Genomic DNA, 19,020 nt, shown 5'->3' on the forward strand with positions numbered 1-19,020 from the left:
AATGTGTACACTTCAGAAATAAACTGAATGGAAAGTTGATCGAATTATTTTTGTTAAACAACAATCAACAAGAATCTGGTGAAGGTTCTCAGTCATCCTGGTCACAGTAATTGATAAAAGGGTTCAAATAAAGGCAACTGGCCTTCATTGACAAAGCTCCTCGGATGAGAAGCGAAACGTCTTCAAGGAACTAAAGAAGTCCAGTGTGTCTTCATTTTTGAACGCTCAACAAGCATTCGTGTATGCAGGAGGACAAGAAATTAGCCCAACAACAATTTTTCAACGTTCCCTCCATGGTTCACACTTAGTAACCACATCATTCCACACATCCATGTCTAAATCCAAATACGATGTAGAAAATACTTGCGATCATGACCTTGTTACCTATGAACTGGGGTTCATCAGTTTAACTTGAAACACATCTTGAACAGCAGAGGGAGTCTAAACCACACACACTCGTAGTTGGATCAGTTTCACCGAAGGCCAAATCTGGACTGGTCAGATCTAACCATTGTATGACATAAATAGAGGTGGATTTGTGAGCAAATTCCAGACAAGAGTTTGGATGACTGGACTCCCTACTTTTCCACCAAATATCCCCAAAAAGGTGATCATTGCAGACAGACCACCCTGGACCCATATTCTGTGTATTTGAGTGTTTTAGAGCCTGTTAATGTCATGTTTCTTCTAACACTGTATTAATAATGACCAGTATAACGTTTTAATTACCACTTCCATTATGTTGAAATCCACACTGAAAATTCGCATCTGTTTTGATGTTTCTTTGCAGGCCCCAGCTCTCCATTTCATTGTTTCAAAAGAATGAGGATCCACTGGGATCCAACATGGTGAAATGAACCATGTGGGTGTACATTGATGGCAGTTTAATAAAGACACAGATGGACAAGAGACCTACTGTCCCCAGCACACACAACTGGCAGCAGCGTGCAGAGCAACACTGTCATGTAACATGGGGGGTCTGACACCAGAAGACATGGATGCTGAGAAACGAGTCTGATTAATTAAACTGCGCCAAGGGCAAGGAGAATAAGGGGAGAGAGAGAGAGAGAGAGAGAGCGAAGCGAGAGGGAGCTCTAAAGGCCAGAGTAACAGATGGGGGTGTGATTAAGGGGTTTTCTGATAGCAGTAGACGTGGACAAAAAGGAATGTAAGGGAGAATAAAGTTGAAGAAAGTGACGGAGGAAGAGAGGAAGTCGGAGGGAAAAGAGGGAACAGAAGATGGGATCTGTTGTTTGATATAGGTAAGTTGCTGTATGGTGTAGAAATGATGCTGTGATGCTGTGAATGACAGTTGATGTTGTGTGAGAACAAAGCTGATCCTGTTTTACACTATACAAAAATATATTGGTTTAACTCCAAGAAAGAATTGAAGATATCATATGGATGTATTTACATTTTGACCAAAGTATATATTAGTATATATATCAACCTAAATATCACACATAAATGCAGATGAGATAAATATTCCTCCATGTCCCTGTTTAGCTCAATAGTGTCACGTTTTTGTTTCTGGCTTTTATTTTTTCTGAGTGCAATATTTAATTACAATTTGTATACTAATTTGTTTTATATTATATTCTGTCGGCATGCTGTTGTCCACTTTCTGCCGTGACAATATAAATTTCCCATTTGTGGGACTAATAAATCATCTTATTTTATCTTATGTTATGTTATCTTAATACAAGATTCATCTCTTCTTTTTCTAAATGCCTTGATAGGATGCAAGATGATAAGAAATGAAAAAGATTAACCTGACTCAGATTAACCCAGATTTTTTTAGGATTACAAAAAGAAGTGAAGAGGTGGACTCAGAGATTGGATGTGTGATTACGAAGGCAAAAGAAACCCCCTAATCTTTGAAACTTTAAGACAATATCAAGTTAAAATGCGCCCAGTTGATGAACTCTGCTGCCTCTGTTGTTACTCATATTCATCAACAGATGTATGCTGCTGGTGATGTTGTTGTCACGTGAAGTGACACATGTCTAATCTGTGAGATCTCCTCCACGACAGGTCCTTCTTCATATATGTGTCTAATGTTGCCAATATTCCCAGTGTTTTATAGGTTTTTTTATTCAAGACTATTCCAGATTATTCCTAATTTCCTAATCAGTTCGATTTCTGTAGGTCAGGTGTGAAGAGATCTTCCCACATGCAGCATGATTTCTGAACCAAGAATCAATTCTTTTTTTATTGTTACTGTGAACTGATATGACCAGCTGGTGCTTTTCTCTCACTCACTCACACTCCCTCTCTTCCTTTCTCAGGCTAAATCCTTCATTCATCTGGTTTGTGACCCTTTTCTTATCCCCTTACTATACAATTCTATATTCTTTATATTCAGGCGTCCTCAACTCTCCTGCCCCATACAGTTTATTCTTCATCGTTCATAATCTACATACACACATCTGCCTTTCTCTCCCAGAGCTCACACTTGGTTAGATCCCTTAATACTCATCTGCTCATAAATCCCACCCCTTCTGCCCACAACCCTCACTCAACCCTCCAAACATCCCTTTTTGTTGCCTTTCATCATTTTCCCTTCACACTTCGTCCTCCACCTTTATTCTTTCCCTTTTTTTGTTGTATTTTTCCACCATGTTGAAGCACATGTCCCGTCGTTCCCGTTCCCTCCTCTCCCTTTCCCTCACCTCCCTTGCCCTCACACTCTCCGTTTTGGCTTTCTGCACCTCCTACTGGTGTGAGGGGACACACAAGGTGGTCAAGCCCCTCTGTCTATCGCCTGTCAAGATGAAGAACTGTGGACAGAACAACAGCCAGCCCTACACCACAGGTAAGAGATGTCTAATCTAACAGGACTGTAGCGAGTTTCGCTTTAAGGTTCAAAATTCAAATAATGCTTTAAATTATTATTTCAAATGATAAAATCTTAAAAAAATGTATAAAACATGAACTGCTATAGCAAAAATACATTAACAGGAGCTGCTTACAATGATTTTTTGAGTGTTTAATACACCTTTTGTCTTTAATATATTTGGGGTTATTCGTTTGAATCACTGATTTTCTAGGGAAACCTGTCACTGCTTCTCTGTGCAAAACAACTTTTGTCTTTAATATATTTGGGGTTATTCGTTTGAATCACTGATTTTCTAGGGAAACCTGTCACTGCTTCTCTGTGCAAAACAACTTTCTTGTTTTGTTTGTGCTTTCTTTCCTGATTTTATTGGCCTTTTTTGAGGTTTAAAAAAAGCTGAAGTTATGAGCATTATGTCTGATGGGCAGATCAGTAATTTACTCTGAGTATATCATATCAATATAAAATACTCACAGTATAGAAACAATTGTCCAAGAGTTGAGCCTTGAGGAACGCCTCTAATTCGAAAAGTCTGAGTGCTGCAGTCCCTTAAAAATCCCTTCGCAGAGAGTCCGACGAATGATCCAAAGAGAGAGCCCAATGTCACCATGTCACCAAACCAGAAAGAGGAACTGGCCAAGATCAGGCAAAAAGAGCTGGCCAACGCAGTGCACTATATCTGGGAGACGGGTGAAGATAAATACATGCTGCGATACTTCCACACTGGCTTCTGGCAGTCCTGTGAGAAACATAATGACGGTAAGCAGTTTGAAGTGGCCTTTGTGTAAGGACGTGGTAAAAATCATTACAGTAAGTTTCATTTGTACTATGCCGTTTTAATCTATTAATCATTCCATAATTAATCAGCACTGGGTTATTGCTGGGCTATAGCAGTGCTAACCCTTCCTGTTGTTTGGATTAGTAACTGTGCATTGATTAATTGCCTCATAGTCCACATAACAGAGCAAATTAATTTTGCAGTTATTCAAATATACTCATTCTGGGGTAAATTGTTTGGGGAATGTCATAATCATAATTCTATTTCAGAGGAAATCTGTAGAAGTTTCATTGAGCTGACGCCAGGAGAAACACAAGGTCAGACTCAGAAAATCGTCTTTGTTGTTAGTTATAATACATTTATTCAATCAATTTTCTGTACACCTAAAGGTTGCGTGAACGAATGTAAACCATTACATTTGTATGTTTGACTGGACCTTTTGTAGGGGTGCTGTGGCTGTCGGTCATATCAGAGTTCATGTACATCAGTCTGCTGGCCATGGGCTTCCTGCTCATGTGGGTTGAGCTTCTCTTTCTCTGTCTGAACAAGGAACTGTATGCGCTGAAGATCAACGCCTTCGCAGCCGTATGCACCGTCCTCTCGGGTGAGCTGAAGCCCTCTACTGCTATAGCCAACTTGTAGCTGCATGGGCCAAATGATGGTCAGAAAGGGAAATGTGATAGACTCCCATAATTTGTTTAAAGAACTAATATTACACACATGACTGTATTTAATGAATAATTCTGCTGCTAAAGTCCACATGACTGGATTTGATGTATTTGTGCATGTAGGTATGATGGGAATGGTGGCGCATATGATGTACACCACAGTGTTCCAGCTGACTGTGAGCATTGGCCCAAAAGACTGGAGACCTCAGACCTGGGACTACGGCTGGTCATTTGCGTCAGTGTCATTTTAGTTGCTTTCCTTGTTTAATCATGTCTGGTGATTACATTTAATTGGACTGGCATTATTCAGGAATTACATAAAATTTGCACATTGCACGATGTGGATCAATTCTAATCTTCTTTCCCTTTATCGTCTACAGCATGGCCTGGATCTCCTTCAGCTGTTGTATGGCTGCAGCTGTCTTTACACTCAACTCCTACACCAAGACAATCATCGAAATGAGGCGCCGCCAGAGAATTCGGTTAGAGGAGGCACGCGCGGCCAGCCATGCACCGTCCTATGATGAAGTGGTGACGTCTGGTAGCAGCGGGGTCTACTCCATCGGCCGCCTGCTGCAGAACTCCCAGCAGGGGACCCTCATTGACCCCATGTGGACCCCGCAGGCCAGTGGAGGAGGGCCAGACACAGGGGGAGTTCCGGTTCCCCGCAGCCTGGTGCTGGTGGGTGGGTGTGGGACAGAAGGGTGTGAAGACTGTGAGAGAGAGATGGATGAAATGGAGGAGGCCCTGGAGGAGGACGGAGGGAGGGAGGATGACTTGTGCTGAGAGGATGGATTGAAAACTGTGAAGATGTTGGCAATGACACTGACTGAAAGTAAGAGAGTGACAAGATGGCAGACAATTATGACACTACTCTGAACTACACTCGGTACAAACCAAAAATTGATTGATGATAAAACTGGAAGACCATTGGACATTTTTTCCATTCTAGCTATAAACTCAGCTTTTAGGTTCATCTTTGAGAAAATTGTAAAAAAATGTAACTATTTCAGTACACCTGAGTTTACTGATCATTTACTGTTACATCAGAATAAAATGGCCAATTAATTACATGGAGAGAACTAATACCACCAAAAAGCCTTGAACAAAATATTTGGTGCTATTAGAGTTTTCAACTCTAGTAAGGCTAGCAAAGTATTATATTTTTTAATACCTGCTATTAAAACTGCATTGCAATAGATTTGTAATACACAACACTGTGTTGCATGTAGTTAGATGTTGCTTGAGCTTGGCAGCTTGGTCAGGTTAGGCCTTAGACAGCTGAAGCAAATTATTGTACAATTTACCCTGAAACCCACTTTGAACCCAGCTTTGAGAACCACAACATAAAAAAAGGAAGAGGTGCTGGATGTTAATGGCATTTAGTGCAACTCATTTAGAAGCAAGTCTAGGTCATGAGCAAGTTAGCTAGTTAGAAAATGCAACTATGTACCCTGTTGTGGCCACAGGTCCAATTCCAATTTCTAAATTAAACTTTAACAAACAAGTAAAAAAAACACATGGTGCATAGCAAATACAAAACAAATACAAAACAAAATGTTATGGTGATGTATACATTTGCATAATGTAAACACTGTTTTGATTCAATATAGTTTTGTTTTGATGAGCTAACACCTCGTTTCACCCCATTTATGTTCAACTGAGAGACCATCTCAGATCCAGTGTGTAGAATCCAGTACAGTACTACTGGAGATAACTAGCAAACTTACATTTACAGAATTCATCAGAAGCCCTTATCCAGAGCGACTTACAGTCAGTAGTTACAGGGACAGTCCCCCTGGAGACACTCAGGGTTAAGTGTCTTGCTCAGGGACACACTGGTAGTAAGTGGGGTTTGAACCTGTGACGTTGTGGAATTCTGGTTCACAGGTGAGTGTGTTAACCTCTAGGCTACAAAACTTCATATCTTTCTTTCATATGCTGCTGTTTACTAATACATGAAATCTAACAGTGTACTCTATTGCCGTCTTTCCCCAGCTGGCAACCATGACAACATGAAAAGTTGTAAAAATAATATATAAATATAATTATAAATAATATAAAATTATAAAATCTTTGGAAGCAAACAAATTTATCTGTGCACACTGTATGACATGTATGATTTATTTAGTTGTTTTGGGCATGGATGGTCACATTCCACTTTTTACATCACTGTACATAACACATTCTTGTGTTATTTAGTATATACAATAGCTGTAGTCAATTGTCCAAGTTTATTCACAAGTAATTATGTACCAGTATTTAATTCAACATTTAAAACATCAATGTAAATTTTAAAAATCCTTTATAAAGCCTCAGGATGGTTAAGTTGCAGGGTCTTCCCATGGTAAATGATAGATAGAGATCTAATGGCAGTGCATCCTTCAGAGATCATGATTTAGTGTTCTAATAGTAGCAAAAAATAGAGATAACCTTCCCAGGACATGCAGTCCCAAAGATTAAACAAACAAGGCGATTTCAGGAGGTTAAGACAGATGCTTTCAAATGCTGGACAGAAGATTATGCCCATAATCTGCCTAGTCGAGACGATAGGGGAAAGAGAAAGAGAGATAACTGTTTGAAGTTGCTTGTTGTATCTATTTATGATTAAATTAATATATTTTTGTATGAAAACTAAACATTTTAAATGTTTTAGTCCTCAAACACAAATTTTCAATTTGACAATGAAAGGAGGTGAAGCTTTACACTCTTATTTATTTGAGGCACATGAACTCAGTGCTTCTCCTTGTATTCAGATGATACAAATCGTCTTATAGTTTATGTAAATGTTCACCTAATTCAGGTTACACTCTGGACCACCTTATGTCTAATCTGTGTCTTGAAATTGCATGAAAATGAAGAGTCTTTGGGTAAATAAGATTACTCAGAGATTATGCAAGATTATGTCTTCACACACAGAAGAACATTTTTTTTACCAGTCAAGAAAAACAAACTACACAAATTGCTTATTTTTTCATGTTCAAATCATGTTCTTGACATGAATATACTATTTGCAATAAAAAAAAACATGGAATAAAAGATCAAAAATTACTGCTGGATTACAGATCATGAATGAGGTCACTGTGAGAGATAATGTGTTTTTTTTTTCACTTGGGTGATGTCATGTATGCATTTTTATGTTCTCACAGTGGTTGGTCCTCAAATGCTACCACATAATCTAAACAGAGAGTACTGTACTCTACTTTACAAATCAGCTGTGTTCTGATGATGCAGTGACTTGTACACATCTTTAACACCATTCTGTGCGTGTCTAAAGGTTCCCACTAATTACCTTTCTGCCAATGGTGTCATTTCACTATCATTACTGTGCACACAAGTGATTTGGTACCACTGCGTTGACTAAATTTAGGGGTTTTGTGAGGGTAGGACTACATCACGGGTTCGTATTGAATAAGACGCAGAGCATCCTTATTTTCTGTGACTCCTTTGATGAACTCCCCTTCTGCAATTCGCTCTGTAAAGAGACAAAAATGCAAATGTCACTGCAAAAAATTTGCCACTGTATTTTCCAAACTCAGCTGAGATATAAAGCGCTTTTTTAAATACCTACATATTTTAGTGAATATGCCACATTTCATTTAATAATCTTTACTTAAATCATTAAGTAAATCAATCTATCAAGTAGGATACGTACAGTTACACTAAATTTAAATTGTTTATTTACCTTAACCGATTGCTTACCATTTTCACCCTTTTCGAAAAAGCTCCACAGTTTATCAGCTCTTTTTTCTGGTGTGTTTTCATCACTGGGCAGTTCAGCTTGTTTATCCCTCGGGATCAACTTAAAAATTGCCTGTAGAAAAGGTACAGGACATGAAACGTTTTAGAGGATAGAGCACTGGTTGTTTCCCTGTCACCTTGGTTAAACACAACGCTTACTATTGATGAAAATCGGAGGTGGGATTCCTGAAAGCAACACAAATGATAAAACGAATTTTTTTAGACTGATTAAAGCATGAATAAGTGTATTAGACTTTGAATTCAAACTGCATCTTTTCATGTGGCCTTATACACACAACACTAAAATCTACGAACAATTATCAGACTGTGTGCTGGAATTCCCCTACTTCTTTTATAATCCTTCCTCGAGGCCACAGCAAATCATTTACAGCGGTAAATCTGTTTTGAAGGCAGATTATTATAGCGAGGTTGAATAATAAAAAAAGATGCCACTGTTATCATTTCTGGGTCAAGCAAGAACCGTGTTTGTCCTTTTTGGAGGTGACCTCAAGTTTTTTTTTGGTCTGACCCTAGATGTATACAAGCTTTTATTTTTAAGTCCATTTTCAGTCTTCAGTCTTCAATCATTCATATTAAACATATAGTATGATTTAAAACTATAGGAACATTAGAACAAGTTTTCCACCACTGCACCACAAGGGTGCATTTTGGTATTGGGATTTGGAAAAGATAAATGGGAGAACGCTGGTGAAATATGGCAAGCCATGTGTAACAAAGATGTCTCACATATTTACATCCCTTAATTATGAACAGTGCAAGCCACAAAACACCCATCAGAATCCTACCAAGACCTTGCAGCACTGATCATTTCAGCCCCAAACATAAAGATTAAAGTAGATTAGGCAAGTTGGCAAGCAACTGCTTCATTTACACGGCCTGATTTAGAGGCTTTACGCTTACTACAATACACCAATGCACTCCTTCATTCATCCAGTCAAAAGAAGTGTATAAAGACCCTCCCACAGTGTCTTAACACAGCGAATCTAGACTAGAAACATTGCGTAATACACACGATTCTGTTTACGTACTATATATATACTCCATACTCACTCATCTTAAGGGTCAGGTCGAGATAATTCGTTTTCAAGTTGCCAGAGCACCCATCACTCAAAGGTCACCTCATCAGTACTGACTCCATTTAGTCAAGTTGTGGACATATTTGTGCCAAAAGCACTAAAGCATTTTGTCACAAGGTATATAATATTGGAATTTTTGCATCTATCTACAATCAATGATCAAGCATGACTTTTTTGGCAATTGTGGCAATTGTAATTCATTAATTAAGCCACTCTGCTTTATCTTTTGCTGCTGTGTGATGCCATCCACATTATACTGAGCTATTTTAGAAGAAGACAAAGAAGCTTGATTACGTGGCGAGACTCAATGCCCTACACACCCACTGACACCCCTGCATTTACTAGACTGACACAAGGACACTGCAGGTCTTCTTCAGACTGTCATCCTATATCATTTAACATATAACATCATATAACATTTGCAGAGGATGATCAAAACCCATGTAAGCCCAAACCTTCCACCTAAATGTTTGGTGGTTTTGGTATCATTACTTCCTTTGTACTCCTCTGCTCCTCACCTGACAGATCTCCCGCACTTCTGCCTTGGTGATGTACCCATTCTTGTCCACGTCAAAGAGAGAGAAGGCCCACTCAAGCTTGAGAGCTGTCTTGCCTGATGAAGTCATGTGCAAAGCCACAATGTACTCCTTGAAATCCAGTGTGCCATCATCGTTGGTGTCGAAGGAGCGAAAGACATGTTGGGCATATGTCTTGGCATCACTCTCGGGAAAGAACTTTGAGTAGATGGCCTCAAACTCTGCCGGTGAGATACGACCTGTCGGACATTGCTTCTGGAAATTGCCATACCATTGTGCTATTTCAGCCTCAGTGAACTTGGTGTTAAGCTTCAGATCTTGAAGAAGCTCCTTAGAGACAGCCCCACTTTTTGCATTCCCCATGGCAGAATAGAAGTATTTCTTCTTTCGTTCCCCAACTCGTAGTTACCCTGAAAAAATATAGGTGTGTGTATTTGTGTGTATATATTATAGATATAGATATTTTAAAAAATATTTGATAGATATACACACATAGACAGATATATAGCTATTTAGATAGATCGATGAGATGAAAACCTACCTGAGCAACAGAACCAAGAATCACATATGGCTCCTAGACTAAAGCAGTGAAGACGAGGAAGTGGATAAATGGATCTCGGCACCTCTGCATGCTGGGTTAAGTCAATTAGATAGGCTGGGGTCAAAGGCTGAGACCTACAGTGAACCAGTGTGAACCTTTCTAGTTCTACTAGTGTAGTTCTACCACAGATTTACTCTTCACATAACATTTACACATGACCCCTACACATACACATGTAACCTGTTAAATATTTCATTCATGAAATTCGTGTATTACACTGATAACATTATGATCACCACATGTATATTTTACAAAAAACATTTTGTTCACTTCATCAGTAACCTCAATATCCTGCTATTTTCATTCCTAATGAACTTTTGCACATATCATTAATGTTCAGTATGTAGACCAGGCCCTCTGATCCTGATCTAAACTTTATACCACTTTATTCACTTGTGTGTTATTGTTGTTTTTCATCTTTTCCATTATATTTGGCTGTTTCAGATTCTTTTTCATAATATTGACCCTTGTATGGAAGTCACCTCAGAGTTGCCAAGAGATTTCAGGTGATCAGAAGCAAGTTAATTACTGATAAGATTAGTTAAACACCTTAAAAGCACTGCACAGATAAACTGCTTGCCCAGGTCAACTTTGCTTGGCCACCCAAATTCAAGGTTCAAGAGATCTATTGTCAGTACAACAGTATATAGTGTCTTGAAATACTGTATAAAATATAATTTCATACATTACAAATATGTTTACAATACCTACACAGACTAAAAACTACTACTGCATTCAGATGGAAACTTTGGGGTGCACATTTAGAGACCTACTGAATTCTTACTTGGTTTAGCACACCAGCCCATAATCCCAGTATTGGAAGCAGCCAGAAGATGACTCTGCTATAAGTCACTGTCTAATTGCCTTAATGAAATGATGGACCCTTACCATGTAATCACTGCTATTTAAATGGGCCAACAATTACGGATATTTCAATTAAACCAACTGCAGTGATTAAGAAAAACCTCAGACACTGCTCTACAAATGGTGCGGGTGATTGTTCGGGGGTTTGACTGAAAAATGGAAATTGTTCATTTGCCTAAAGTGATGTTCAAATGTACATTTTTTTGTTAAGTTTGCCTGGTATAAGTGATGCAAGTAATGAAAATGTATGTTTGGATCTGAAGATGCATGGTCATTAACGTGTAAAAAACACTTGTTTTTAAGATCAGTATAGTCAAGCTATGGTTAAATGCACAACTAAACTCTACCATTGTGTTCTGCTTTCTCCATGTTTGTATTACTGCCTTTAAATATTAGAAATGATGCTTTCCCTGAACTACAACAACACGTTTGTTTATATCCTTCCTGACACACAGACGGGGATCAGTAGAGGACTAGTGTTGCTGTATATGGCAATAATCTAGAGCAGAATCCAATTAGCAAACTTAAAATAGAAAAGCCTTAAAATAGCCACCTGTTTGTGAGGAATTTGATGTTGTACACAAAATAACCCACCCATAATAATGCTGTAATATAAACTCCTTGATATACTGAAAGGATGAGAACTTATACTTACAGATCAGCGAACAATAGATCAGCAATGAGTGTAAAAAAAAAAAAAAAGCATTTTTAGACTATATACAACAAACAGCATATAAGTATATGAAATTAAAATAATGTCAGCGGGAAATGGACATTTGGATGCTTTAACATAACTGATATTTCCACAAATGCCACGTTAATGTTTTACATTATTAGTATATCAGTTTCTTAAAAAACTCTAAATGCTATTATCAAGTGGATCAATAAACTATTCAAGGGTTAACCAGATTTTTCTCTATTGAAAATATCTCCAAGCCCCCCCCAAAAAAAATGTCATATAGGTATTTCATGCTTGAATTTATGGATGATTTTAATCCAGGGGAATTTATGGGGCAAATTAATAAAAATTAACATTTTAAAACGAATCACGTTTATTTAATATTGATGATACTAATAACTTTTTTTTTTTGCATCAGTATGCATTTGCATGTACATGGTCACTGTGAAGATGCCACAGGATGATCACTTTCATTGAAACTGGTTAGAACAGTGACTAGATTTATTTAGTTTTGTCCCCACCTATTGTTCATAAGAATTAAATCAGTCCACTGTGCCTTGACCAAACACGATGTGTGCATCAAAATAAGAAGCAGACTTTATGAAATTTATTTTGGAAAAAACAACAATACAACCAGAAATGAAATTCTATCCAAAAGAACTTTTTTTGTGAAAAAAATATTTGTGTAAAAAATATTTTTTTAAAAATGAAACATGCACTAGTAAAGACAACCAAAAAAGGAAGTAATAAATAAAGCAGGCAGCTGGAGTGAATTATGTAGCCTGGCAAAATATAAAAATTATTTTTCATTCCACATATCACCCCTTGCAAAACATTCAATGTACTGGGCACATTATACATAAAATAAACATAATTCTAGTAAATCAATACTTTTACTAAACATACATCAATACTGCTATGACAATGGCACTCCAAACTGACATTTCAAGACATATAGGAATCAGACATTAGACAGCAGGGATGCATTGGGGGGGGGGGACTCTTTGCAGAGAAGGTGCAAAACCTGTGAAGAAAACATAGAATAGCTGATTATTATAAAAATAATGCATCGGTTGTATAACATGACATTAGTTGATGTGTAAGCCCAGATATATTTTAACATTATTACATAATATGTCTGGATACGGACAATGACCCCCAACATACATCAGTATTAATATTGTTTTGAAGGACTATTTTGTGTAGTTAAAAAAAACAAAAAAAACAAAAAAAAAAAAAACATTAGACTGATTGTACACGTACCACTGCATCACTGCTCATTTATGGGCCCTTTTGAACCCGCTGGTTGCGATTGATCTTACGGCTGAGGTTACGGGCCAACCGGTCCACCATGTTACCAATGTGGCCCATCTCCTTCTGCGTCGTAATGCCTTCAATGTTGCCACTGTACCAAACAACCCAGCCACCCAGTGACATCAGCACCAGGAGTGCCCCGGTGTACACCAGCAAATCGCCAAAGTCACGCCCATTGATCTCAAGGTGGGCAAAGACTCCGACCAACAAGGCAGCAACACCAAACAAGTCCATGATGACCGCGAAAGACAGGGCCAGCTTGCAGTGAGACAGCCCAGTACAGGTGGCCATGGCAGCCCTACAAAAAAAAAAAAGTATGGTCAATATGAGGAATAAAAACAAACATGTCACCCCATGCTGAATTTTCACAAATATATGTATATATAGGACAGACCTACACTGTCTTGGATATGGAGACTAAGACGGAGCCATTTTGAAGAACCCAATGCATGAAACATATTTAGCATTCCTTGTATAATGTGAAAGTGAAGTATGTCAGGCTGGGAAGCTCAGGGGTTACTTCAACTCTGTCACCAGATATCTAACCTCCCAGTCCGTGGGCCAGAGGCATAGTCCAGCATTTTTTATGGGGCAGTTGTGGCCTAGCGGCTAAGGAAGCGGCCCTGTAATCAGAAGGTTGCCGGTTCGAATCCCGATCTGCCAAGGTGCCCACTGCTCACTCAGGGTTATGGGTTAAATGCAGAGGACACACTTCACTGTGTATAACACGTGACATTCACTTTATGTTTGAAGAATCTGCTTTTTTCAGAGTCGCCGCTTTTTGAGATGCTGATTAGCATGAGTAAATGAAAAAGTGTTCAGAATAAACCTTCAGGACTGTTGGAATCCGTCCCCGTTGTCCAAATTAAGGTGGTGAAAGTGAAGTGATTGTCATTGTGAAACACTGCACAGCACACGGTGACACAGCGAAAGATGTCCTCTGCTTTTAACCAGTAGGCAGCCATTACAGGCACTTGCTCGGTAGGAGTGGGGTTTGAACCTGAGTCATCTGGTTCATAGGCAGGTGTCTTATCCACTAGGCTACTACCACCCAAAGAAGTCATTGGGCTCTCGGAAAAGATGGTGGTCAAGTTGTCACTGTGACACTCTTGTCACACTGCTTATTTTTACTCATTTAAAATCCCACAAGCGGAGCAGATGTTTGGCTCCACATCTTACCAAAGACCTTCAATCGATCTACAGCAAGCGGTGCTGGACCAGGGCCAGGAAGAACCTCAGCCACCCCAACAACAGACTGTTCTCTCTGCTGCGATCAGGAGAGCGTTTTTGCTCCCTGAAGTCCAACACATAGAGAATGAAGAGGAGCTTCTTCTCGCAGGCTATCCAGAGCGACTTACAACATGCTTTCATGTTACCATCGATGAAGTGATCAGTTCTGGTTCACAAGGACCCTCAACTATGAATACAATCTTTTTATTCACTCTGTTGTAGTTTCTGTACACAAGTCAGACAATATGTAGGTTACAAGTTCATCTAAATATTGTCTAAAGAGGAAGGTCTTATGAGGTCTATACGAGCGCTCAACAGCAACACTACATAGGACAGAACTCTAATACACTCCAGCACTTTCAATCACTTCTGGACTATCCCTCCAGAATGTCGCACAAATTTTCACTTTACTTTCACATTTGCACACCTTCACGCTACCTGTTACACATATTTTAGGTCCAAAAACATGAAATTATAATATTTGGTTACGTTGGAAATATTTGCATATTGGTTCCACTTGAATACTTGCAATATTGAGGTCTATAGCAGTCACAAAAGCACTTCACTCCATATCCTACCGTGTATGACTGTACGTGACAAATACAATTTGAATAAATTTGAATTTGAAGAATTCAGTTATTTAAATAATCTGGTTCTCAGTTACACCAGCTTCCTTCTGGATGAATACCCACACTGTACAGGTGCTTTTATTTGCTTTTTTTGGGTCTTTTCATTTTTTTTCCCTTGATTATTTGGGTTTGTCTGGAGTTTAAGCTCGCTTATAAATCAGGCGCAAACCTCAACAAAAGAAACCTCCTTTTTCAGTACATGGCGATTTGCGCCATACACGTGAAATACGAGCAGCGTCCTCACCTGTAATACGTTTTATCCGCAGGAACCGAGTCGTGTGAAAGTCGTCTCTCTCTCTCTCTCTCTCTCTCTCTCTCTCCTTTTTTCCCGGTTCGTTTCCGGCATCCAGTCGTTTTTCCCCCCGCGGCGGCCACCTGACGCCGCCCCGCCAGGTAAACCTGAACCGGGCCGCTTCCGGTTTCTACAACCTGCGTTGAGAACATGTAAGCAAAGTAAAGCAGGAGTTCGGTCCGCCATGCCGCGTTGCACCAGATTAAAAAGTGAAAATAAAAGCTCGACTTCTACATACTTGAAGAACATCTTGTATTTACGGGCGGCGGTTCTTTGACCCTCTCCGACCCGCCGATGACCGGAAATAACTCGGAAGATGGGGGGAGGGAGTCCCGACCTGCCCAACTCATCCCGAAATTCCCCTATTATTCATCTCGGCGACGACGGTCGGTCGCGCATTTTGGACACGTTTTGGTTTTGTGTTTTTGCGGTCGTGCTCCGGCCACTCGTCTGCGCCGCAACTCCGGGTTCTTCCCCCTGGAACCCCCGCGTTAGTTTGCTAATTACCATCCGTGATTGGCGGGAGAGCTCTATCTCTCTATCTCTCTATCTCTCTCTCCCGGCCGCGAACGCGTTTAATCAGCGGCCGTGACCCGGGAGTCACCCCCCCACCCCAGAACAGCCCGGCCGGGTCACGTGGGTGCGGTCGGACCCCCTGCTGGAGAGACCGAGGTCTGAAACGCGCACCGTGCCGCGGCCAGCGGGCCGATAAAAACGAGGAAACGCGATGCGCGGACGGAGCCGCGGAGGTAAACGCGGGGTTCGGCTGGTCGTTTTTAAATGTGGGCTTTTTCTTCTTCTTCTTCTTCCTCACGGGTCTCCGCGTCCCGCCCGACGTCCGCCGCGCCTCCCGCGTGGTGACCAGCTAACGAGCTGAAACGAGCAGAGAGTTCAAACTTGGCCACCAGAAGCGGACAAGTTTCTTTTTGGGGGTTTTGCTGGACGGAGAAGGTCGCTGCGGTCGCGTTACAGCGCTTGTAGTTGCATTAGAAAAGCCATGTGTGCGAATGTCGAGGAGCAGGAGGGTCATGTGTAGATTTATCTTTTTTTTTTTTTTTTTTTGTGTGTGTTTTTCATTGATTTCTCTGTCTGTTAGCTGGATCAAGTTTTATTTCCAACTGAAGGCCCTGCAAAACGAAAATATGTCCGAGACCCAGACAAGCCCAAAAAACACTGCAGGTAGGCAACATTTTATCTCCAAATTTTTTTAGCTTTTAGGAGGATTTTTATTTATTTTTTACTTTTAGGTGACATGAAGAATGAAGAGGGATATGAGATCTCCATACCCTTTGAAGAGAATAGTGTCGAGCCGTCGGCCTTGTTCAGCCAGGCCGAACAGATGTTTGAAGGTCTGCCGTTGTGCACAGTTTGGTTTCAATTAAAAGTAGTTTTGCGCACGTGCCCGCGTTTCGTCCAAATGTAATCTTCTCCCCAACAGTGTCTACGTCTGGTGGGCAGTCTGGCCACTGCAGCCCGTATCTTCTGATCTCCAGCCTGCGCATGCAGCTGCAGATGTCCCTGGAGAAAAACTCCTGGCTGCAGAAGCGTATCGAGGACCTGGAAGAAGAGCGAGACTTCCTGCGCTGCCAGCTGGACCGGTTTATCTTCACCACGAAGAACCAGGAAGCCAGTGGTACATGCGATGTCGTTGCATGAGTCTTCTTGGGATGTTCGTTCCACGAACGCCTGACACTCAGCTCTAGGATTGCAGATTTCTGTTGTTAACTTTTTTTATTTTTTTATTTTTTCTTCACTCGTTCATATTTTCAATTTCTTTCTCTTCCCGAAACCCCAGAACCTCTGCCTGACCTGCCACAGCCAAGTCCTCAGAAAGCGCAGCCCAGGAGGTCGTCCACTCTGTCCCCTGCCACGAGGGTCACCCGCTCAGGCCTTGCTCGCCTCCAAAACCAGAGTGCGGCGCAGACACGCAAGCGAGTGAACAGTGCTCAAGGTGAGACGCTAATTTTCTACTACTTGGTCAGGTAAATTGCAGTAGATACACTTTAGTTTTTTTTTGTTTTTTTTTAAGCAACAGAGGAGGAAGAAGAGGAGGAGGTGGTTGAAGAAGAGTATCTCGAGGAAGATGGCTACCTAGAGGAAGAAGAGCTACTGGAGGATGACGACGACGACGATGACGACGACAAAGGTCGCAAGGCAAAAAAAGGTCGGTCGGGGAGTAAAATGTGTGTGGTGCCACGGGTGAAGAGAACAAGGATCTTCAGGATTGCCCGGGGCATGGAAAGACAAAGGGGTGAGTGATGTCCGACCGTTAAAAACACATCATGAGTTCATCTACAACTTGTATGATGCCAACTCCTGTGCCAACATATATGCTTTTATTTATGTATTGTAATGCAGTGAAAGACCCAGCTGGTGTTCTTCTCCGTTATAAGAAAATTCTGGTGACCTACCAGAAGCTGAAGAGCATGTCTAAGGCCTTTCAAGTACATGGTGTGGACCGTAACACCGTGGCCTCCACCACGCCCATTGCGGAACTGCTCCTGGTGGCCCCAGAGAAGGTCTCGGAAGTGGGCGAGTTTGACGCGTCCAAGGAGAAGCTCCTGGACTACGCCCGGCGCTGCTATAAGGCTCTTGATGAGACCACGCATGCCAAGGTACAGGCCCTGAAGAAGACCAACCTGCTCCTGCCAATTTCCTATCGGTTCAGGAACTGAGCGAGTTGAGGACATGTGGTCTGTAAAAGCAGAGACTTGTTGTAGAATAAGGGTCCATTCGAATTTTCAGGAGGGCTGCAAGGATTCGTATCTGTTCTACCTCAGCTCGCGTTTAAGTTGCTTTATAAGGTTGAAAGTTGTACGTTGGTCGTGCCGGTGCTTCTGACCGGTTTGTTGGAGCAGCACAAAGGACTTTTTTTTTTTTTTTTTTTTTTTTTTCTACAAGAAATCATGTTTACCTGAAACATAGACTAGATTTAATGATCACAGTCTCCTCCAAAATAATTTTGATTTATAGACGTAGTTGTGTTTCTACACTAATTCCGGATCTGGTAAAATGTAAATGAAAATTGCCGTGACTTTAACATTGTATCATGAATAAAGAGGCGGAAATACAGTTATGTTTCATAAATGTATACCTTGCTTAAATAGTTGTCATGTTTGCGGTCACTACAGTGACCAGAATAGGAGGAGCTACTTCATAGATCTAGCTTTTTGGGGAGTGGTGTGGGAGTGTCTGATCGCTAAATTGTTTAGGAGAAAAATGGTTACAAGCCAATTATCAATAAGTGTCTAAAATTGACACACGAGAGCAAAAGTATGTTCCATTAAGCATTTTTTTTTGTACGTTTAATTTAGTCTGACAAACAGAACAAGACTTGCAGTCTTAACTTGACACTGGGAATTACCGATCTTGGTCTTTTCTTCAGGTGGTAGGTGTGCAGGTAGTGTTTCCTGATGTAAGAAATAACCTGCTTCAGTTGGAACATTAACTCAACCAAATGTAAAGACCGAACCTGGTCATGTTGTATTAAAACCCTCAGCATATTGTTGAGTCCTGTTTATTTTTAGATTTGTCAGAAGTTAGTAATGTTAGTTCAGATTCTTCAGATTGTCATTTATAATGTTTGGTACTGTTGAAAATCTACTGATTTAGTGAGTGGTGTTGGGATTTTTTTTTTATTTTTTATTATTATTTTCCTCCTCCCATTCTGTTTAAGAGTGTTCATGTTCAAGGGACTTGAACAATGTATAAACAGTATCATATGTCTAATATCTGCATAAAATCTGTGCATGTAA

The 19,020-nt window shown here is 40.4% G+C and overlaps 3 protein-coding genes and 1 long non-coding RNA gene across 7 annotated transcripts; 2 read left to right on the top strand and 2 right to left on the bottom strand.

The window, feature by feature from the left end:
- The first annotated feature begins 875 nt into the window (after positions 1-875).
- Positions 876-5,481, top strand: LOC114770105 (germ cell-specific gene 1-like protein). Its single transcript, XM_028963755.1, has 7 exons — positions 876-1,262; positions 2,289-2,815; positions 3,404-3,595; positions 3,884-3,931; positions 4,060-4,218; positions 4,406-4,517; positions 4,663-5,481. Exons 2-7 carry the CDS (start codon positions 2,620-2,622, stop codon positions 5,066-5,068), a joined length of 1,113 nt encoding a protein of 370 aa, XP_028819588.1. The 5' UTR covers positions 876-1,262; positions 2,289-2,619; the 3' UTR covers positions 5,069-5,481.
- Positions 5,482-6,392: 911 nt separating this feature from the next.
- Positions 6,393-11,658, bottom strand: rcvrn3 (recoverin 3). Its single transcript, XM_028963781.1, has 4 exons — positions 10,198-11,658; positions 9,639-10,066; positions 7,985-8,096; positions 6,393-7,757 (listed from the first exon to the last, which is right to left on the bottom strand). Exons 2-4 carry the CDS (start codon positions 10,017-10,019, stop codon positions 7,672-7,674), a joined length of 579 nt encoding a protein of 192 aa, XP_028819614.1. The 5' UTR covers positions 10,020-10,066; positions 10,198-11,658; the 3' UTR covers positions 6,393-7,671.
- A 3,643-nt stretch (positions 11,659-15,301) lies between these two features.
- On the bottom strand, positions 15,302-15,939 carry LOC114770135 (uncharacterized). The gene is made up of 2 exons (XR_003743312.1): positions 15,504-15,939; positions 15,302-15,402 (listed from the first exon to the last, which is right to left on the bottom strand). It is a non-coding gene; the product is annotated as an uncharacterized LOC114770135 (long non-coding RNA).
- ccdc106b (coiled-coil domain containing 106b) lies at positions 15,399-19,020 on the top strand. Of its 4 annotated transcripts, none has more exons than XM_028963750.1 (7): positions 15,399-15,417; positions 16,362-16,444; positions 16,513-16,614; positions 16,704-16,898; positions 17,061-17,216; positions 17,295-17,516; positions 17,624-19,020. In XM_028963750.1, exons 2-7 carry the CDS (start codon positions 16,408-16,410, stop codon positions 17,938-17,940), a joined length of 1,029 nt encoding a protein of 342 aa, XP_028819583.1. In that variant the 5' UTR covers positions 15,399-15,417; positions 16,362-16,407; the 3' UTR covers positions 17,941-19,020. The 4 variants fall into 4 exon arrangements, with proteins under 4 accessions (XP_028819583.1, XP_028819580.1, XP_028819581.1 ...); XM_028963747.1 differs by lacking the exon at positions 15,399-15,417 and adding an exon at positions 15,439-15,651; XM_028963748.1 differs by lacking the exon at positions 15,399-15,417 and adding an exon at positions 15,439-15,651 and having other exon boundaries at positions 17,301-17,516.

Source organism: Denticeps clupeoides, chromosome 20 (genome assembly GCF_900700375.1).
Source record: "Denticeps clupeoides chromosome 20, fDenClu1.1, whole genome shotgun sequence".
NCBI classification, from domain to species: Eukaryota; Metazoa; Chordata; class Actinopteri; order Clupeiformes; family Denticipitidae; genus Denticeps; species Denticeps clupeoides.